Raw genomic sequence first — 24,255 nt, forward strand, 5'->3', positions numbered from 1 at the left:
GGAAATACTAAGAGAACTAGATGGACCAACAGAGATGGGAAAGAGACCTAGAACACGAAGTGAAACATCCTCACCTAAGAACGAGAAAAATCTTCATAGTCCAAATAGTAAATGTTTGAAAACTACCAGCTCAGAAGAAACCATTGTTTATACCACCGATAGTAAAGACCCTTCAGAAAATTAACTCAAACGATATAGCTTTGCAGAAGTCTAGGGAACCTACAAGAAAACCAAACATCAAACAATATAAGTCACTAGTACGAGACTATGCTATGCCATCAGATTATAGAAAAGGTGCTAGAAGCAAACTTCTTTGTACAAGCAACAAAAATATTATCAAAAGTTCCAGTTCAAAACTAAAGTGGACACAGTTCTTTCAGCTCAGGGTCGTAAGACCGACGAAAATAAGTAAAATTCACTTCTCAAAATAATAAGGACACTTCCTCATTCATATTGCAATGGAACATTCGAAGCATTAACAAAAACAAGTTAGAGTTACTTAAATTAATTGATGAATATAGCCCAATTTGTATCTGGCTCAATGAAACATTTTTACCTATTTCCTCCAGTTTTACAAATAAATTTTACACATGTTATCAACCTCACTCTGCAAGGTAATATGATTCTCATTAGAAATCAGCAAGGTAATATGATTCTTATTAGAAAAGATGTACCTTTCACAATATATGATCTTTCATCTGAAATAAATGCCTTAGCAGTTTAGATACAACTAGAGGAAATTATAACGATTTGCTCTGTATATCTAAGTCCAAATAATAATATAGATTTAGAAAAGTTGAATGACTTGGTCAAGAGGCTTCCCCAACCAATGTTACTTCTAGGAGATTTGAACGCAAGACTTTTATCATGGCATGATGTAAAATCAAACTCCAGAGGTAACATGATACTTGATTTTGTTATAGATAATCAACTCCATATATTAGATAATGACAAACCAACTCATTTTGACCAACGAACAAACAGTTACTCTCACATAGATTTGTCCTTGTGCTCACAAGATCTAGCAGACAAATATTTTTGGAACACTTATGATGATTTGTGTGGTAGCGATCATTTTCCTGATTTGATTAGTATTCTGAATTTCACTGGAGAGATATCAATTAATAAATTTGATGCTAATAAAGCCAATTGGGAAGATTTTAGCGAATCACGAAGAATGTTTAATTATGGGATAATAATTTGAACATAGAAACTATTCTGGCTATGTTTTTAATTCTGGTAATTGATGCTGCAGAGTCAACTATACCATTTGTAGCACAAGTAAAGATTAAATGTCCAGTTCCTTGGTGGAATGAGGAGTACAAAAAAGCAAAGAAGGCCCTTAGTAAGGCCCAAAGAAAATTTAAGAAGTCGAGAAACGATTCAGATTACATAGATTATAAAAGGTCATGTACTGTAGCAAAACGAACATTTAATGAAGCACAAAGAAAATCTTTGTGTAACTACCTAAAATCGGTGTGCAAAGATGCACCCCTGAGTAAGATCTGGAAAAAAGTGCATAAAATACTAGGAAAGCACATTCGATCCCATGTCCCAATTTTGAAAATTAATAGCAAACTGATATATGATCCTAAAGAGGTAACAACTTGCCTAGCAGAACATTTAAGTAATATCTCCAAAGGTTCGTCAATAAAATCTTTCCGCACCATAAAAGAAAAAGTAGTAAAAATCCAATTAATTTTGAGACTGATCAATATTATTCATATAATGATTGCTTTACCATGGATGAACTTTTGTCGGCATTGTCAACATGCTCCAATACAGCCCCTGGTGAAGATATGATCACTTTGGAAATGTTGAAACACCTTCACCCAAACAGTTTACGATATTTATTAAAGCTATATAACAAAATGTGAATTGAAATATATTTCCCACAAGATTGGCGGAAGCACTGGACCTTCCATTCTTGAAGCCAAGCAAAGATCCTTATGACACAGATAGCTACAGACCAATAGCATTAACAAGCTGTTTATGTAAATTGTTTGAGAAAATGATTTACAACAGATTAATCTGGCATCTTGATAAAACAGGATACTTTTCCGTTTCACAATATGGATATAGGAAACTAAGATCTACCCTAGATCCTTTAACTTTACTTGACACCGATATTGGGAAAGCATTTGCTTCAAATAGCTATGCCACAGCCATCTTCTTTGATATGGGAAGGGCCTATGACAAGACATGGAATCATCAGATTTTAAAAGAAATGCATTATTTCTGGACTGAGAGGATTTTTACCCTTAAACATAATACAATTTTTTTAAATTTTTTAAAGGAAAGAACTTTTAAAGTTAAGATAAATGGTGTTTTATCTAAGGAGTATCCTCAATATGGAGGAGTTTCCACGAGGTAGTGTTTTGAGCACCACCCTTTTTATAATGGCTTATTAATGATATTACAAAACAACTACCAACTGGTGTACAGAGTTCATTATATAGTATGATTTTGCCATTTGGATCATCCACTCTGATATCTATACAGGACAAATCATAACGACAAAAATCTCTTGATCTTATCGTATCGTGGACTACTGCACATGGATTCACTATATTGGCAAGCAAAACTGTAGCCATTACTTTTTACAAATACGAAAAATGTACGGAAAATGAATTGCTACTGTATGATAAACCAATTAATTTTATTACTCATACCAAATTCCTTAGGTTGCATTTTGACCAACGAATGACTTGGAAATTTCACATTAATTACCTACGTGAAAGCTGTAGTAAATTACTTCATCTACTGAAGAAATTGTCACACACCAAGTGGGGCTCAGATAGAAGTACATTACTCTATTTACACAAGACTTTGATACTGAGTAAAATTGATTATGGGTGGCATCTATATGCTTCTGCATCTGCCAGTACATTGGAAAAATTAGATCCTCTTCACAATGGAGGTTTGAGATATGCTACACCTGTTATTTCTCTGTATAGTGAAACAGGTCTGTGTTCACTTGATCAAAGAAGGGTCGAATATAGTTTAAACTTCTATTCGCGGACCATCATTCCAAAAAGAATTGGACCACGATCGTTTTATCCATTTGTTATATGACTGAAAATATACATAGAGAAATATAATATTCGTCCATTAAAATTCCTGAACCATTTACCAAATTCAACACCTTTTTGGAAATGGAATAAACCTCATGTATTCCACGAGTTCTTCGACTAAAAAAAAAAAAAAAAAAAAAAAAAAGATGAAATTCCAAGTGACGCTGTCAAACAAATCTTTTTGGAATGCCAAGAAATCCATGCAAATACTATCTCCATTTACACAGATGGCTCAAAAACTGATGCTGCTGTGGGGTTCGCAGTTATTACAGACGAAAAATATTATCATGGAAGAATGCCTATTAATAGCTCCATATATTCCACTGAATTGGCAGGAATTTCATTGGCTCTGTATAAAATCGCTAGAACTCCCAGCAAACATTACACTATATAATAGTGATTCACAAAGTGCTATTCAAGCAATAGATTCTTTTAATCATCACCACCCTGCTATTAGAGCAATACAAGAAAATATTCATTTTTTAAACATTCGAAATATCAAGTTGTCCTTGTGCTGGACACCAGGCCATGTTGGAATTGAAGGCAAAGAAATTGCTGATAAAAAATGCGAAGGAAGCAGCAGCATTAAATGATAAAAATAAAATGTACAAAACATATTATAAGGACTCTAAAAATTATTTTAAATTCATTTTAGATAAAATCTGTTACCAAGTTGGTTGGTTTTGGTGTCTCATGGCGTGAAATTCCCGTACACTCAAACCGCCAGACTTTCGTCCTGAAGTATAATGACCCACCCCCAAAAAATTTTCAAAGCCCAGTTCTCTATGGATGACTCGTGGATAAAGGTCAGTCGAGATTTCTAGTCTTTTGAGAGTTTCCCCGACGTTTCCTAATTAGAAAATGGGTGTATTTTGTATAATCAAACCTCTAATACCTCATAGAAAACAGAAGAACGAATAGTTAAAGACAGTAACTTCGATAAAATATACAGGGTGTCCATAAAGTCCCAGTACCATTCTCTACATTAAATAATTATAAAGGTACCTGGACTTTATGGACACCCTGTATCTTTTGAAATCTATCGCCTGACGGAATCCTTTACTTTGAGAACTGGAGATATTATTTTACTTCTAATTAATTGATTGATAAGGCTAATTCAACCTCCTTTTAAGAGGTTTTTATATATAAAAAAGACAATTCTTTTCAACAGAGAAAATTAAGTGCATTTTAAGTCTCACACAGCTTGTTAACCTGGCACATTTTCCAGCATTCTGACGTCGTTTGATATCAGAATGTCAATAGTTGTGTCCAAAATGAAGTCTGGTCATGATTGTAAACAAGATACTTCAATTCACCACAAATATCGCTATTTTGATGCCAAATCTGACGTCAAAAAGCTTAAATATGTCAGAATATAAGCTCCTATCCGATGCAGAAATGCTCTATATGTCAATTAAAATTAATTCAATATTTTTCAAGTAAATCTCATTTAGCTGTAACTTTGAACACTGAAATGGCCCAATTTCAATTCGCATTTTTATCATTAGTTTTCGTTCCTTCAAATAACCTTTTCTTAGTCATTTTTTCAAACCAGAGAAATGTACCATCACATCTTTTTTTTTACAGCATTTTATGCTGATTAGTTACAATATCTAAAATTAATCACGTATCTACAGTACCCTCATACTTTGTAAATTCGCTTACTTTCCATTTTTAATTAAGAATCTAGCTTTAAGTGATTTCAGTTGCATTTTTTAGGCTGAGTCTAATAACTGGAAATGCACCAAATTATGGGATTATTCAGAGCTGAATTTCTAAGTAACTTCAAATTCACGTAATTAATTCAACAACTTTTAAAAAGTTATATCTACTTAATTTGGTGCTATTTTAACTTCACCTGATATTTCCATCTACAAGATTTATTTCCAAAGTATAGAATATTCATTCCCTATTCTCAGTATGTCTGAGCAAAAGAATTAACAGGAATTTCACAAACAAACCAAAGGAAAACTAATTAACTTTATTCTACTTCAAATTACAAAGTCATCCTATAGTCTTCTTTTACAACAAAAGCAATTAATTACACCAAGGCACAAACAGTCTCTCCAAAAGCAGGCATGTGACTGTAACACCTTCAGGTGGAACAAGTGCGCCTTGAGGAACTTCCCCCTTCCCAAAAATGCCACCAATTCGTCTCATAGTCCTAAAGACACCATTCAATGTAAGTGATTGAGTCGGGTAAATGGGCAAGAGACGTGCAAGGCTAATGTCCTCCTGCCCTGAGCTCTTCCTCCCCCAGCAGGACAGCAGGTCGGACTAACGTCAGCCTTCACCATACACGTGGACCACCGGGCCAAAATTTTAGGTTCTGCCGTGATACGTCTTAACAAAATTCATCCCATTGCCAGTATAATTAGAGATAGGATTAGACCTGACTTGTAATGATGCAATCAAGGACTAAACAGTTTCATTTACAAGTAATCTGGTAGAATAACCTTTCAATAATATGCAATTTGGGATAGGGTTTGATATAACTATTGATTAGTGATAGGATAAGACCTACCTAACTAGTAATTAAGTATAGGACTAGTCCTAACTAGTAATTATATAATCAAGGACAAAACTTACGATCACTACCAGGTAATTTGGTAGAATGACATTCAATAATATGGAATTTGGGCATGAAATCGTCATCTCGCAGAGGTAATGACCTAATTAGGGAGAAATAATCATCCCATTGCCTTATTAAGGGATAATCTCCTTCGTTAACACGTAATGAGGGAGCTAAGGTTTACCTCATTAACAGGTAACTCTGGAGGGGTGTCCAGGATTTACTTGGAACATTCCTTCGGTTGTTTGGAAGATAGGATATGTCATCTCTATCTCGCAGCTTCCAGGTTTAACAAGACTATAGGAAGAGCAGTTTACTATTGATCACCAGAGCAGGACTGAACATTAAAAAGAATGAGTTTCATATAGCTCACCAAATAACTGACAAAAATAACTTCGTTAAGCTTATCAGAATAAGGCCGTATCTCTTTAAAAAAAAGTTAAAGTTACTGTTTAATATTGCAAGTGATTATATTACAATAGTTTCACATACTAGAACATGGCTACAAGGTACCAAGAATTGCAACTTTGTATTGATCGTCAGTGCTACAGAGCTACAGAATAATTACCATTGCTGTTTCATCTTAGACCATTTTATGGAAAATTTGTCATTGCTACAGTCACGCGTAATAAGTTACTGGTTAAGAAGAGCTTCATGGAAAGTTTACTTTTTGTAATTTAGGCATTATAACTCAAGATCTACCTTTAATGTGCTCAAGTACCAAACTACTAGTTTCAGTAACTTTATTAATTAACTTTATTTTTGTCAAGTTTGAAGACACTAAATCTTGGTCTTTTATCTTATTCTTGGCGAATTGGTAATCTTTTACATCCAGAATTTTCAAGAGAATACATCTATTCTTGAGTCCCATCAGAAAAAAAATAGTAGTCCATAATCGATGCCTTCTGTGCCTAAAATAAAAACTATACTTTCTTGGTACATAAAACCTCTTCCATCTGGCACTATTTGTAGCCAAAGATCTCAATCCAGCTGACTCTTTCTATACAAAAATCGCTCTCTAGATAAAACAAGAAGACTACTAGTTTCATAGGCAGACAAACTTAGTAGGCTTATAAACACCACTTTCAGGCTGAATCAACTCTGGCTCCGAGACTGACAAACTTGGTAGGCCTATGGACACCATTTTCTAGGCAGAATCAACTCCCAAACTTGGTAGGCTTATAAACGCCACTTTCTGGGCAAAATTAACTCTGGGTCCTGAGTTGACAATCTTTGCAGGCCTATAAAACAGAAATCCTCCCAAACCAATAAAAGTTTTAGGCCAATAAATGAGAACTTTAACAGCAAAATAACGTGCAGCCCAACAGGTTTTTCAGGAAAACAAAATCTCAAGCTGATAATTTCCAGTCAAAACAAAAACCTCTCCTGAATCACCTGACTTTCTTCACAAAAAATCTCACTCCAGGCGAAAAAAAAAAAAAAAAAAACTACCCAACTAATAACACTTTCCAGGCAAAGAACTTTCAAGAACCAACTCGGTGGACAAAGATCACCTACAGCTAACATATATATTTCTGGGGAAAAACCTCCCCAATAAAAATTCATAGGTTAAAAACTAATGGTCTCCTCCAAAGATACTATAAACATTTTAGGAAATACCTCTACCAAACAGATAACCTTGGCAGGCATAAAACACTTTCAAAATGGCCCAATTTTTAGGGCAACACTTCCTGAGTATCAAAGGTATGATCAGATATTCTAAGCACGTAAGTGAAGTTAAGAACAACTCTCACACTAATTAGATTTCCTCATTTCCCAAACCAGAATGCATGCTTCTTCTTAGCACAGGCTTTCTAGTTAAGAACTCAAGGCAAAATAACAGACTTTATAGCCCAGACACTCTCTCGAACAGACTTTCTTGTCATAAAAAGTCACAAATGACCAAATTTTCTAGCTATACAAATCCAAGCTAACAGTCTTTCTGCCTAAGATGATACAGACTAGCAAGACTTCTAAGATAAGAATACAATAGTCACTAACAGACTACCAATCAGAATCACAAAGGAACAGAAAATATAACAGAACTTTTAGGCAAAGACCCACAAACCCAGACATCTTGGAAGCCATAGAATTAAAGTTAACAGATTCTGTGAGGGTAAAACCATGAAGGTTAACAGAGTTCCTGAAGGAAAACCCCCTCAGACTAACAGCCTGGATTAAGGTAAAATACAACACACAGACATTTATAAGAGAAATATGCCACAGCTGACAGACTTACTTTAGAGAGAGACTCACAGACTGCTGTGTACAACCTAAACCAAAAAGTATTACAAACCAAGAGACCACCGGGAGGCAAAAAATACGAAAAGCAGACTTTCTGAGAGTAGATTATCGTGAAGAATCAGACTTTCTTGGACTAATTTTCAGAGACTGACTTTCTTCAGGTGAAAGTATCACACAAATAAGAACTTCCTACTGGCAAAAGGGTCACAACAAATCTTCACAGTGAAATATGAAAGCATCAGACTAAGAGACATTCCAAAAACCTAAACTATAACAAACTAAGAGAGTAGACTTTCTAAAAACCAAAACTATCTCTCTAAACAAAATTTACCAGGAGCAAAAACTCCCTGAATCCTACAATCAATCTTGAATCGGTATAATTTTTCCTGAATCCAGGATTTGTTTCGAACACCAGCAAACACATCCTGTTTTTTAAACTTCATCGTATCAGTGATGGTGAATCCTCAGAGAGAGAGAGAGCGAGAGAGAGAGACTTCAATCATTAAAATTTGTTGCAAAAAGATGCATAAATTCAAGCAAAAGAGTTATGCATTTTATAACATTATCTCCAACTCTCCTGCCTTTCATGAGAGAGAGAGAGAGAGAGAGAGAGAGAGAGAGAGAGAGAGAGAGAGAGAGAGAGAGAGAAACTGTTGCACCTGATATTCAGGAGACATCAGTCTAAAAAATCTGGAGATGAGAAGATTCCACTACTGCACTAGACTGTGTAGCGAAGATGAAACTCTTAGCACACTCCCAATAAAGCTAAACATTACCAAGGTTTCCTAAACACCAAAGTTTACTACTTACAAACTATGAAACCCTTCGATCATTTAATTATTTCAAAACTTAGGCTCTCGTGGAATAACACTTTGAATCCAATAAAAAAGGACTTATTTAACCCTAAACTACAAAGCAACATACCTCCTGAACGACATTACTGTCCCAACACTCAGAAAACCTCTACACAAATCCACTGACATCTATAGAAATGTTAAGCTGCAAATCAATATAAAATCAAAAGACATTTCTAGCATACATCGTGACCAATGTATTAAGTTACCCAAGATCAGGCAGATTAACTGTAAAATCAGCCGATGTTTGAGTGACTTCTCAAAGGTACCATGCCTCAGCCAAAGCCTGCCAAGATCAATTTTGGAGCAATGCAAAAGTTACACACCAGTTGTACATCTAAATATCCACAAAGAAGCAAAAAATCTCGTTTCTAATATTCTCTAATCAACAAAATGCATCAGACAGGACTATACCACATTTCCTTAAGGTCCTCGCATCTAGGACATGCATCTTTAATTCTACGAGCCAACACAAAGCTCAGTGAACTCATACAACACTTTTTCCGTCTAAAAAAACTTATGAGGAAACCTGTCAACACCTGAAGCCACTAAACCATTACAAACTGACGTCAACAACTCAGTCATATACATTTCTGAACCTTATTACCAAACAATTCATGGGATTACTTTTTATATACATTAAACCTTACATTAGAAATGTAACCACCAGATTGACCTATATAACAATGTACTACAATTAAACTATAAATATTAATTTGCATATATTTCAAACACATAAGCAAGAACCACTTTTTTTCTTAACTATCCACATAAATGCTTTGCTGCAATATCAATCGCCAAATTTACCTCTGTTCATCACCTAAAACTATATAAAAGCTTCAAGTGGCGCCACCGTTGACAGTGAGACAATTTTTGACTGCCGCCAAACATAGTTAATTCTTCCTAAATAACATCACAGTTGCCACAGGAGGAACTTCAGATAAGAGCAAAGACATGATCCCAGATGGAGGAGGAATACTTAATTCACTTAACCACTGATTGCCAAAGCCTAAAAAATCCAAAGGTTTGATGACTGATTACAGCAAATCTCTCTCAATACCTAGGCAGCCTCACTTGTATGCCTTGGTTTAAAATAACATTTTTATGTTTAAGTCAAGGAATACTCCCCGTAAGCAATTGCTATTAATACGACAAAATTCTTAACAAATATTAAAAGTACCAAGTCACAGACCGGGCTGCAGTTTTTAAAAGTCAAATCACAAAACCGTAACACAACTTTGCAAAGTAATGAACTCGGTCCATAATACCAAGGCCATTAACAGAAATACTTTTATTCTTCTACTCTTTAAAGGTAGTACCCAACCCTGCAGGACAATCTGTATTGCAAGACGATGTCGTGTATTGCAAGTTGATGTGTATTGCAAGTTAATGTCGTGTATTGCAAGTTGATGTAGTGTATTGCAAGTTCGTCTTGTGTTGCAAGTTGTTTTGTATAGCAAGTTGATGTCTTGCATTGCAAGTTAACGTCGTGTATTGCAAGTTGGTGTCGTGTATTGCAAGTTGTCTTGTATTGCAAGTTGTCTTGTATTGCAAGTTAATGTAATGACGCTTAAAATACGGAAATTATATTATGGATACCCTCAACGTGAAAGGAATTTTCGACCTATCCTCAGCTATAGTCTACAGCTTCTTTCCTTGGTAAACCCCTTAACACAACATTAGTCCAATAACCACATTTACTTACATAATCTACGACGAAGATAATACGTAAGTCAAAGAGACATTCGCCTTTTTTTATCAAGACTGCCTTAAGTAATTATATCACACCACAATGCCTTGGATATCCAGCAGTTGTTTACGTAACTTTAAATCTTTTAAATCTCCAACTCTGCCAATACGAAATTTGATACAGCACAGAAACCAAATACTTTTGGTGCGTGGAGTCGCGTACGGTGTCAATGATACCAAAATGATCTAGGATTTTTTCAAAACCTCCAAGGGGCGGCAGCCATTAACGCTAATAGTAATACGTCCAGCTCGTCTCGAGCAAGACGGACAAATAACCTGTCAAGCCACACTAGACGTAACTATGGCGGTGAACTTTGTTGGAAACTGGACTTATGTTAATTAACGTCAGTTTTTTTTTTTTTTTTTTTTTTTTTTTTTTTTTTTCTTTATACAACAACCAGTAAAAGGAAATTTGGATACACACAAGACCAATTATATTCCCAAAACAGTGATTCAAATTTTGATAAACCGAAGAGTTTCATTTGAATTGTTCCTGGTGTTTTAACTGAGAGAGAGAGAGAGAGAGAGAGAGAGAGAGAGAGAGAGCACTAAATAAATCCTAATTCAATCTCCTTTAAAATCGAAGGAATCGCGGTTTTTCTTCGAAATCCTGGGTTACTGAAACCAACAGATGGGCGTGGCAGAGGTTTCGAGCTGACAAACTCGCTAACGGCAGAATAAAAGCTTATTGAAAAGCTTTCTCTTAATTTCAGACAAAAGACAGAGCTGCACTAATGCCATCACCTAACATCCACAGATCCTACCCACAGAGGAATTGGTGCAAAAATTGGAGCTACGCACAATCGTAATACTAGGTACTACTGCAATCTACTTAAACTGATCATTTTAAATACTGTCCAGAGCCTGGATTCATAACCATGCCTATAAATATGAGAAATTTAAGTTTGGTCTCACTGGAAGCCATCGTCCACCACCTGGTCAGCAGTCATTTGACCAGTGATCACAGTTGTTCCCTTCATTTAAGCAGAATGTTGCAAATTTCGTGATGATTATTCAGCAGGTGGTTAAGTCTGGTCACCTTACTTGCAGATTGACTGATGAATTAAGTTACGAATTGGTGACACTGGTTCAGATTGATGAAGCAACAGGTAGGCGTGGCAGAGCTTGGAGCTGTCAAATTTGTAAACAGCTAATGTAAGATTGAATGGAAAACTTTTTCTTCGTATCAGATCAAATAAACGGAGCTGTACGAATGCGAACGGGGTGCGTTTAACACGCGCCCACACGGGCGTGCATATGAGCGTAAATTTCCCACGCTAATCACCTAGCATCCGTAGATCCAGTCCTGGGAAATATTGGGGCAAGGCCACATGCAATATGTTATTATTCAGAAGATGAACTCTGTTCATAAGGAACAAGCGCCATAGATCCTACCCCCAGAGAAATTGAAATTCAAGCTTCAAAAGAATGTCCTTTCGTTTTCATGGCCATATTTGAAAAGCGTCATAACATTACTACAAAAACCTTGAATTAATCAGTTAAAAACTGACCCGAACCTGAATTAAGAGCCATATCTTCAAATAATTTGAGGAATATAAGCCGGGTCTCAGTACTAGCTATCGTCTGCCACTCAGTAGGCAAGCCATTCATTCACCTGTGATCACGGTTGTTGCCCTAATTCAAACAGTATGTTGCAGATTCGTGATGCTCATTCAGAGGGATTCGAATAATTATGTGAACTATTGAATGATTGATGAATTAAGTTACGAATTCAAGAAGGCTGCTGATTACCATCGTCACCCAAAGAGAAAAACAAACAGTAATTTTTTTAAGGACATCGAAGCCGACATTTCAGTCTTCCGTATTATCTCGAGTCCAGCTATGCGATTTCCCTCACTTGAATTTGAGTTTATTCTTGGATAATATTCATTACATAACCTGTTCCTTGTTTTATAAATGGCTTCACCTGTTTTGACTTTTGTATTTTTGCCCTCATAGTGTTATTACATCGCCGCCCTGCCAGGTTGAAAGGTGTCATCGAACAGATTCCCAAATCATTATTTTAACAAGCTTCTACTACCATACTTTCCAGTCTGTGAATTTAGAGCACAATAAATCGAGATAGCTGGATCCTTGCCACATTACCCGATCTCGAAAAGGACTGTCTGTCTGTCTGTCTGCGGTGGTCTTTGTTGATTTAAAGAGTTCAGTTATCCACATCGGGCCACGTACTCCCACAATCAACCCCCAATCCCGTCGTTCCACCTTCAGCACCTTGCTACAGTTACGAAAAATGTTCTGCTATGGACCCCCAAGCACAAATACGTTCAAGAACCTCAGAATTTTCTGAGAAATTCAGAGGGTTCATTTTTGAAAGTACGCAAGTAAAGTTTTAAGAATTACGAAGTGACCGTCCAGCTCTGAAGGGTTTCCAGTCTACAAACTATTTTTAAAAACTGCAAAATTCCAATTCCGGGACAACGACACTCCAACGAGAGGACATTTTCACGCTAGCCAATGGTTAACCAAGCATAAAAAGCCTACAGCAACAACAATATTGTCTTAGAATGTAAGAAAGACTGACCTGAAATGCCTTCTCCTTTACCAAAGTCCTTTCCTCTATCTCGTGAGCATTTGTTTACAAAAACGTTCACTTCCAAAAACGTCCACTCGTCGTGACTCAACTTCGTGTTTAGTCATTGAGTCTTCCAAAGCGGAATGTGGATAGGAATTGCTTTGACCAATCAGAGACCTACACCATTAACAATGTTTTTAACGCCTCCTTTCATTGGCTGAAATTGTTCGGTTTTGGCAAGAAGTCTTCTTAGACAACCTCTCATTGGCTGGTGAGACGAAACTCCATTTTCAGAAATTTCCGTCAAGATTATTTTTTACATCCAGTATTAAGTTAAAAAAAAAGAAGTTATCAACGGTAAATAAAATAACTGGGAATATTCTTCATAATTCAATATAATAATGATTAAAGTATGTAAATATTAACTTTTTCTAATCGTAAAATGAAGATAACGTCCGAAAAACTTCACTATTTATTTCAGAAGATCAAGTAAAGCGCTGGATATGGAAGGCATCTCAATTTCTGCCATTGTAATGCAGTGGTTAGTCAGTGCCTTCTGGGGATTTGATAGGGCCTTGGGGTAGTAGTATGCCTAGAGACTTCATCCCTGAGGCTTTGTAAGCTATATATATTATCTATATCTAATTAACACAAATACAACCGAAGAGTAAAAAGTTAGGATAAGTCAACCCTGAGCAGCTAATGTGACGAACGTGCGCCATTTTCTAGCATCAGGTTTAATACATTATTATTTATTTATTCATTCGTTTATTTGTTAATTTATCAGTTTTACTACTAAGTGATCTCCGCTTTTTTGTATTTCCCTTTTACCTTCTGTTACTCCTTTCGAACAAACATCGCAGTATTCTTCGAGAGCTTGAGTTTTAAGTACATGGGCCCAGTGGTGTTGTTCTATATGCAGGGGCGTAACTGGTTCCAAAAAGTTGTGGTGTGTGTGTGGGGGCGGGGGGGGGGTGGCAATGGGTTGGGTGGCGAGCGAAGCGAGCCTCCTCATCTGGGGGGTGAGGGGGCCCGCTATGAGCGCCCCCAGAAAACTGTTGAAATTAGAGCTCTTTTTAGGGGCACTGAAAGGCCTATAAGGGCAGGTAAACTAAATAATATGGCTGGTTTAACATTAAGAATCTGAATGCAATTATGTTTCATATGTATGGATGCCATGAAATATTTGGTGGACACGCTTACCCCTTAGCACACATAGAATTTATCAATAGCTGGGCTTTACTGAATTTCAGTATAAATATATATACATATGATACAAGGGAGGCAGGATTTCTCCCCTTCCCAGATATACTACAGTAATGATAATAATAATGATGATAATAATGATAACAATTAATGATGATAATAATGATAATAATTTTCATAATCGAGATAAAGCACTTACAGATACTAATACATATGTAGGCTCCAGCCTACAGGATATATAGTAAAGAAGCTATATTTACTTACATTGAGAGGCATAGTTCCTGCATACATAACTTGGCGATTATACTCATACAGATCACTAGACATTCATAGAAATTAAAATTATATAACTGTTCAGCAGGGGGAGGCAATAGCTGTATACAGGCAGCCAAGACTTTTGTTTTCCTTTCTAAAAAAAAAAAAAAAAAAAAAAAAAAAAAAAAAAAAAAAAAAAAAAAAAAAACAACACCTAGGTAGAAGATCTCTTCTCCTAACAAACCAATTCATCCACTCATGTAGGTTTATCATCATTCCTCTCCTCCTTGCTAAAGAGAGAAATGGCCTGCTACTGATAGGTATCTTACTGATACTTAACCCTAACAGTATGGCCACTTCTAAATTACATGGGGTTTACAAGATGCCAAATGTATTTTGTCGAGCCTCATTTAATTGAGCTATATATTTTCCTTGCTCTGTCTTCGTAGAGAGAGAGAGAGAGAGAGAATTTTTATAGTTATCCAAATATCCCAAAATACTGTTTTCTATAAAAATTATTTCTACCTTAATAGAAAACGTAAAAAATATGTATATGGTAAACTATGGTAATCTTGTCTCCCTCGCTTGTAAATTTCATAAATCAAATAAAATCACTATAAAGATAAAGATATTTACATTATAACATGACGAAAGGCGTTGATAGTAATACAAAGAAGATTAATGCTTCTTATTAATACTAAATAAAGGGCAGTAAGTGCTAGGTATACCAAATATAAGATTTTCTTTTATATATACCTAATGTTTTCTCAAGACATCTATTGAGTGCTATGACAATTTTCTGATGACATTTGGTCGTTAGAAGACGAAACTATTATATGTTATGTTTAGCAAGACCACGAATAAATCCTGCATCGATATATATGATGAATATTATGAAGGAGGTTATATGTATATATATCTAAAATTGAGCCTTAATAAGGGGAGGTTTTGAAGAACGTAAAATGTTTTCAAGAAAGTGACGAAGTTCGTTCTGGTAACAAAACAATGGCTGCTCCTTGTCCGGAGAGGAAGCAGGATTGGCAACATTAGTGGAGGCTTTAACATGCAATTAAAGGCAAAGGACGAAGTAGTCTTTACGAGAATCAATTAATTAAAGGCGTTAAATGATTCTTATACGGAATACTTTGTCATCTTAGATCCAAAAAATGAGAAAATAACGTAGAAGAGGCTGAAAATGATTTAATTTAAAAGTCTTAAAAGTTGGGATTCATGAGACATCAAGGACTATTCATATTAAACGTTATGAATCCTTTAAATTTTATTTTAATAGAAATTTTGCCATTTTGGAGATATATTCAATATAAATAATTGTTTCTGGTTGAAAGTATGTTTCGAGTTTGCTAAATTTCGTTGAAATTCGAAAATTGAGGTTGAAATACATCGGATTTTGTTACTCAGAATGACGAACATTATAATTCGAGGATACGATAGGAAATCGAGGAGCAGCCCTGGGAATAGGAATAATTATAATGGAATTATGTATATTGTACACATATGTAACATCCATCAATTTGCTCAAGAATTACTCCCAATTTCTCCTGGTGAAAAAGATCAAATTAGTGCATTTTCACTTGGTTACCCTGTGGCCCATATCAGTATCACCATCATTTTAAGGATTTCTATATGATAATAATATAAAGGATATTCTAACTTCATTACACACCTAGGACATAATTTAGTCTTTATAACCTTCGAGAAACTCGAAGGACAAATAATCGTTCTTTTAGGTCATCAGTTTTACAAAAATCTCGTATATACAGACCACTACCTTTAAGATGAAATACGTTAATTCATGGAAATTTATGCTTTAATTATATGCGTCATCGAATTAGTTATTAGAACGTACCCAGTGATGGTTTTGTTTGGAATCATTTAGCCAGGAGAAGACTTAAAAAGAATCGCAGTGCTGACACCCTGTAAGTACAACCTGTAACCCTGTAGCCAGTCATACAAACCCTCGAAAAATTTACAAGTACGAACCGAAAGAAATATATCATTTATGTTAGGGTTTTCCGAGCTTAAAGCTAAAAATAACAATATTTAACCTTCTCTGTATAATACATCCCCAGCTAAACTACAATTTAGACAATAATGATATGTGTAATAGTCCAATGTTGTTCGTAATTCTAGCTTTATGCCTGCTAACCAAAGACAATAAACGAAAGATGGGAAACTGACTATTTATACCATTAAAAAAAAACGTCATCCAACCCGTCAGGATGCGCGCCATCTATTGATCATGCCCTCAACTAAAACTCGGCTGTGGCGTAGCGGCGGCTTTTTTAAATGTTAAAATTTATTCTTATGCTCCAATAAACTTCTCTTTATAAATTATTGAATACTAAATCGATTAATATTGCTTGTTAACATGATTATAGGGCTCTATCATAGCTTATGACTTATATATTAGGCATTTCTGAATCATTAAATAAAATCCTTCAGTTAATGTAACATTAATTGCTAAGTATCTTTATCTAAAATGAGTAGGGCAGTTAGAAGAAATAAAAAACAAACTTATTCTCATATTATCTTATTATTTCACCAATATAGTATACAGTAATTATTTTCCTTTTTTTGGGCCTTGTGCTTATGATTGTATACTGTACATACCTAAGCAACTGTACACAATTGTTCTTGCAAAGAACATAAACAAAGTAAAAGAAATGGCACATGCTTCATTTGCATGCAATAGTCATACAAGTCATGCAAACAAAACATGCATATATCAGAATTTAAATAGCAAACAAAGCATGGGATGATCAAAACCAATAATATGAAATCAAAATAAAAGAAAAAGCAGACTTAACTTGCATGCTGATTAGGCAAAAGTTAAGCAATATTTGTTAATAAAACTAAAAAAAGTACAACAACAAAGTAGTAAAAGTAAGGTACCCTTTTATAACAAATGCAATGCTGTATTTTACAGAATACTGTATAAGCAAAAATCTAGGTTTAACTTAATTTCCAATAAAAATAAAAAGCAAATAAAAATTGAAATCACAAATCAAATAGGAAACAAACCTATTTATAACAATTTATTAAAATCTCATAGCCCAATTGTGGGAGTTCTCAAAAATGCATATTCAATTGGCACCCTTTTATGAAGTAATGTAAACAACACTTCTGCCTGGTATTTTCTAGTAAAATGCCATTTCTGCAAGAAGCATGCACATTCCTAAAAAAATTTGAAACAATTATTCTAATTGACTTGAAACCATGTTTCTTTTTGCATCATGTACAGTACAAGCAAATATCATAGGTTTTCACAACTTGTTTTGCCAATTTATTACTACTGTATTACTGCGTACATTTGCTGCCAAATGGTAAATTTACTTTGGAATACATGTGGGGTGTTGGTGCCAATTACAAGATTTCATTAAAAAATTGAACAATTATGAGCATATAATGCAGAACTTAGATGAAACGGTAAGAAATGGATCTTGTGGGAGCAGATATGCTGGTTTGCATGTAATTTTCTTTTTTATTTTGAATGCTTTTATCCATACATATAGGAAAATTCAATCATAGATTAAAAGGTTAGTGAACTTGAAATTAAAGTAAGTCACTCTAACTTAAAACTAACCTACTTATGCTCTCCCATATGAATGCTCCCACAAGATACATCCTTCCTGATGGAACAACTTTGGTTCGCTAAATAGTTGCTTATTAATGAAAATTAAGGTAAACATTTATAAACTAACCACAACCCAATGGTAAGCTAGCTGAGAATATAACATAACTACAGTATATATACAGTATATCAAAGTTGCTGTGAGAAGCCTATCTGGAAAAGGCATGGAGACCCAATATTCACGAATTGTATGACAGTGATAGGAATTGGTATGTTTATTTCATATTTCTAGAGATTTTCAAGATATGCAAATATAACTTTAAGGGTATTTATTTGAAATACAATTGACAGAATGACAAGAAAATATAGTTTTTCTAGTTGATTTTGATATGTTTTGCAAGATAGCTTCATTTCCATTGCAAATTACTGTTGACAATGGTTAGGTAACTGTTGGCATGGTTATGGTACCGCTGATATGGTTAGGTGTTTACTGTTTGACATGATTATGGCTTACTCATGTATCATTACCAGGAAGGTTAGGTTTGGTTGTTGGGGTTTCAAATGGCAAATATTTTTTTCTAGTCGAAATCACATGTAAATATATTTTCTTTTCCGCTTAGAGGCGTCCACCGTATTATAAAAAATATTTTCCAATATTTATTTCGGAATAACACTGCACCGACATTCAATTTTGCTTTGGTCTATTTTATTTCTTCATTTTCTCTAAAGTCATCATGTACTTTGTAACAGATGTAATGATTTTATTACCTTTCTTTATTCTGAGGAAAAGCATGAAAAATCAGATGGGGAAAATCATTTTCGTCCTATTAGCCAACACCGACACGGGTGATGATGGCTACGCCCACTCATGATTGAAAATTGAATGCCCGCTGTGCTTGAGCTTCCATCTTTCGTGTATTGTCTTTGCTGCTAACCAAAGACAATACACGAAAGATGGAAGCTCAAGCCACAGCCGCATCGGCCGCATACAATTTAGTACCTGGCATGAAATGAAGATGGCGGTAGCATTTCACCTGCCTACATCATCTGTTTGTTTACTTTTTCACAAAGCAAAGGCGGGCATTCAATTTCATCATGAGTGGGCGTAGCCATCATCACCGTGTGTGGTTTGCAATAGGACGAAAATGATTTTCCCCATCTGATTTTTCATGCTTTTCCTCAGAATAAAGAAAGGTAATAAAATCATTACATCTGTTACAAAGTACATGATGACTTTTAGAGAAAATGAAGAAATAAAATAGACCAAAGCATTGAATGACGGTGCAGTGTTATTCCGAAATAAAATTGGAAAATTGGAAAATATTTTACAACACGGTGGACGCCTCTAAGCGGAAAGAAAATATATTTATATGTGATTTTCGACTAGAAAAAAATATTTGCCATTTGAAACCCCAACAACCAACCTAACCTTCCTGGTAGTGTACTACATCAGTAGCCTAATCATGTCAACAGTAAACCTAACCGTATCAGCAGTACCATAACCATGCCAACAGTTACCTAACCATATCAACAGTTATTTGCAATGGAAATGAAGCTATCTTGCAAAGCATATCAAAATCAACTAGAAAAACTATATTTTCTTGTCATTTACAGACGTCAATTGTATTTCAAATAAATACCTTAAAGTTATATTTTGCATATCTGAAAATCTCTAGAAATATGAAATAAACATACCAATTCCTATCACTGTCATACAATTTCGTGAATATTGGGTCTCCATGCCTTTTCCAGATAGGCTACTCACAGCAACTTTGATATACTGTATATACTGGTTGTTTATGTTATATTCTCAGCAGCTTACCATTGGGTTGTAGTTATAAATGTTTACCTTAATTTTTCATTAATAAGCAACTATTTAGCAAACCAAACGTTGTTTCATCAGGAAGGATGGATCTTGTGGGAGCATTCATATGGGAGAGCATAAGTAGGTTAGTTAAGTTAGAGTGTCTTACTTTAATTTCAAGTTCACTAACCTTTTAATCTATGATTGAATTTTCCTATATGTATGGATAAAAGCATTCAAAATAAAAAAAAAAATTACATGCAAACCACCATATCTGCTCCCACAAAATCCATTCTTACTGTTTCATCTATGTTTCTGCATTGTATGCTCATAATTGTTCAGTTTTTAAAATGAAATCTTGTAATTGGTACCAACACCCCACATAGGATTCCAAAGTAAATTTTACCATTTGGCCAGCAAATGTACGCAGTAATACGGTAGTAATAAATTGGCAAAACAAGTTGTAACAAAAACCTATGATATTTGCTTGTACTGACATGATCCAAAAAGAAACATGGTTCAAGTCAATTAGAATAATTGTTTCAAATTTTTTTAGGAATCTGTATGCTTCTTGCAGAAATGGCATTTTACTAGAAAATACCAGGCAGAAGTATTGGTTACATTACCTTCATAAAAGGGTGCCAATTGAATATGCTTTTTTAAGAACTCCCACAATTGGGCTATGAGATTTTAATAAATTGTTATAAATAGGTTTGTTTCCTATTTGATTTGTGATTTCAATTTTTATTTGCTTTTTATGAAAATTAAGTTAAACCTAGATTTTTGCTTATACAGTAATCTGTAAAATACAGCATTGCATTTGTTATAAAAGGGTACCTTACTTTTACTACTTTTCTTAGTTTTATTAACAAATATTGCTTAACTTTTGCCTAATCAGCATGCAAGTTAAGTCTGCTTTTTCATTTTGATTTCATATTATTGGTTTTGATTATCCCATGCTTTGTTTGCTATTTAAATTCTGATATATGCATGTTCTGTTTGCATGACTTGTATGACTATTGCATGCAAATGAAGCATGTGCCATTTCTTTTACTTTGTTTATGTTCTTTGCAAGAACAATTGTGTACAGTCGCTTAGGTATGTACAGTATACAATCATAAGTACAAGCCCAAAAAAAGGAAAATAATTACTGTATACTATATTGGTGAAATAATAAGATAGAGAATAAGTTTGTTTCTTCTAACTGCCCTCCTCATTTTAGATACAGATACTTAGCAATTAAGTTAACTCCTTCTTTTATTTTGGATAAAGATACTTAGCAATTAGTGTTACTTTAACTAAGATTGGTTTTTTTTTTAAAGACTAAGCATTCAGGTTTTTTTTTTAAATGTTATCATGAAATGCCTATATAAGTCATAAGCTATGATAGAGCCCTATAACCATGTTAATAAGCAATATTAATCGATTTAGTATTCAATAATTTATAAAAAGAAGTTTATTGCAGCATAAGAATAAATTTTAACATTTAAAAAAGCCGCGCTACGCCACAGCCGAGTTTTAGTTGAGGGCATGATCAATAGATGGCGCGCATTCTGACGGGTTGGATGATGTTTTTTTTAATGGTATTAATAGTCAGTTTCCCATCTTTCGTGTATTGTCTTTGCTGCTAACAATCCAGGGCAGCGAATGTGTTACCAGAACCCGATACGTACAATTCCAAGCATTTGGCTTCAAATACTATTTTGCTAGTCACAAATAGGCATAAATACTTGAATATATACTTTACTTTTTTTATGCAGTCATTGCAATCACTTATTCGGCAATTTTTATCTCTCCTCACTATCAAAAGCACAACAGTTTCCTGTTTGAGCACCATTTTGCTTCGGGCCGTCAATAGATGGCGTCTGTAGTCCACAATTCTGAAATGAAATCCGGTCCAATCCAGTTTCGAGTGACAATTTTGCAGACGTTAAAGTCACCTGAGTCCCTTCGGTACTTGGGACAGCTTTATGTTGGTAGGCAGAGAGTAGAATGCTGCCTGCCAAATATACCAGTTTTTGTTGTTGTTCTGTTCGAGTGATGTCACACCATGATACTACTTATACCACTACTTATAATAATAATATAATAATAATGTGAAGGTCAGGATGTAGAATGATTCGTCTGGGAGATGTAGAGAGCTTAGCCCTCTCCCACTTTGAAGTGGCAAGATTCTGTTGACCTCTTTTGTCTAAGATTAAATCTGCAATGGGTTTGTGATGCCGCTCCTTTTTCAAGATCATTTCAGACGAAAAAGAAATCAATTAGTACACTGAGGTTTATTAGGCAAAAGTAATTTTCATTAGAACAAGTGTCTATAACATGATTTTATTTTCATATTTAAAACCTGACTCTTGTTGACTTTCTTGCAGCAAAATCATCTATAGTGTCATCATACGAAATCTGTTTGGATATTTCTCTATTAATACTAATTATTGCCAGCCCATTTAGGCGCTCCTGTGACATAGTAGACCTTAAATATGTTTTAATGAGCTTAAGTTTAGAGAAGCTTCTCTCTGCAGATGCCACAGTCACAGGTGTAGTGACAGCAATTCTTAATGCCACCCACATGTTTGGATAGATCTCTTTCAGGCCTTTCTCCTCCAGAAAAACAAGAAGGTCTAATGTTGTCATATTTTGTTTTGGCCATTGTTTTGGAAATGACTGCATCTCTACAATCAGTTCATCATAATTTAAATCAGAATGATCCCCAGATGTGAGTGTATTACACAAATCTTTTGCCTGCTTTTCTAGCTCACTAGATGTCAGGTCAGAGAAGTTTATGAGAACACTGAATTTCTTTGCAACATCACTCATCATTCCAGTTTTCTCTCTGAGAGATTCAATGGCCATATCCACAACTACATTGAAAAATGAAAACTCCATTTTTTTCAAGGCATCGGTAATAGGTTCATCAGGGGCCTCATAGGAAAACTGCCTTTTAGTAGTTCTGAGTCTTTTCTGCTTTAGAGCAGCTTCCACATTCATCTCCTCACATATCTCTTTGGCAGATGTCTGGGCATCAGCAAACCCAGTGTCTCTGTAGCTAACAAGGGAGGTTTCAGCCTTCTTGAGAATGTCAACAGCTACATCCAGATGCATGGATGCATGCATTGTGATTGCAGAAGTTTATTCACAGTTTGAACTTTTCTAAGGATATCATACCACACCACCGTACAAATAGGTTGCTGTCGTGGCTTCAAACATTTTTTCAATGCATCTGGACGAAAAGAAATTATAGAATATATGTTAATTATTATGCATTTAATATAATTTAATTTATAAACACAATTTATAAACATCTAAATTTTTATAGTACAAATATCACTGCATTGCAGCATGTAGGCCTATGCTTAGGGTCTACAAGTTACAATGAACCTCTTGAGAATCCTTGAGAATGGGCAAATGTCAATATTAACTAATATAGCACAAAATTCGATATTAGAGTAATCCAGGAAAACGTAACATTTAAAATAATAATAAAAATTAATAATAATCTTCTTCTCAGCTTTATCCCTATTTATTCGGGGTCGCCGTTTATAATGAGTCAGGGGTGCCAAAACGTGGAAATGACGTCATAATTATGGATTATTTTAACCTCATTTATGACAGGAATCAACGCAAAATAGCGCTTCCGGTTTTGACCGCGAAAAAGTGATGGATGTCCTATCCATTACTATAGATCATTGGTTTATAAGGTATATAACTCCTGGATTTCATTCGAATTTTCAACTCAGAAATATCTCCAAAGAGTGAACTTTTGTTTCTTATAAAAACTATAGGCTAGGCTTATGCACACACAACACAGCTGCACACTTACCTCTACTCAGGGTGACCAGACGTCCCGTATTTGACGGAATTGTCCCGTATTTATGACATTTGTCCCGTGTCCCGTATCGACCCTCCCCGGGACGCCTTTTGTCCCGTATTTTCAATATCTAGAAAAAAATAAAAATACAATAAACTAGCGAAATTTGTACTGAGCATTCCCCCTTCGAACGCTCAAGTGGAGCGAGTAGAGTGTTCTCTCTGATGGGCCAACGATGGGGTGGGTGTAGGAACCGGTGCAGTGTAGAGCTGATCAAGTCAGAACTACAGATAAAGTGCAATTTCACACTGTCCTGTTCGGAGTTCATCACATATGCTCAAACCAAATACCATCTCTTGAGAGCAGTTGGATCTAGTACAAAATATGACAAATGGAAAATAACTTAACAATAATGAGGAAAATAATTTTAAAAGGATTATTGAAAGGTTTTCATCATATGTATTTTGTTGTCTGCAATTTATTCAATATATTATGGCAAGTCACTTTTGTTAATAATATCCTTCAAAGCTGCAAAACATGCTTGATTACAATATTCTAATG

The 24,255-nt window shown here is 35.0% G+C and overlaps 1 protein-coding gene across 1 annotated transcript; it reads right to left on the reverse strand.

Annotated features, from left to right (window-relative positions):
• Positions 1 to 210: 210 nt before the first annotated feature.
• Positions 211 to 23,000, reverse strand: LOC135199044 (uncharacterized). Its single transcript, XM_064226961.1, has 2 exons — positions 22,563 to 23,000; positions 211 to 219 (listed from the first exon to the last, which is right to left on the reverse strand). The coding sequence occupies exons 1-2, from the start codon at positions 22,998 to 23,000 to the stop codon at positions 211 to 213; spliced, it is 447 nt and encodes a 148-aa protein (XP_064083031.1).
• Positions 23,001 to 24,255: the final 1,255 nt, after the last annotated feature.

This window comes from Macrobrachium nipponense, chromosome 25 (assembly GCF_015104395.2).
Source record: "Macrobrachium nipponense isolate FS-2020 chromosome 25, ASM1510439v2, whole genome shotgun sequence".
Taxonomy (NCBI): domain Eukaryota; kingdom Metazoa; phylum Arthropoda; class Malacostraca; order Decapoda; family Palaemonidae; genus Macrobrachium; species Macrobrachium nipponense.

Excerpts from the sequence above, each read along its gene's own strand:
- LOC135199044 (XM_064226961.1), bottom strand. The coding sequence starts at position 23,000 with ATGCATGCATCCATGCATCTGGATGTAGCTGTTGACATTCTCAAGAAG.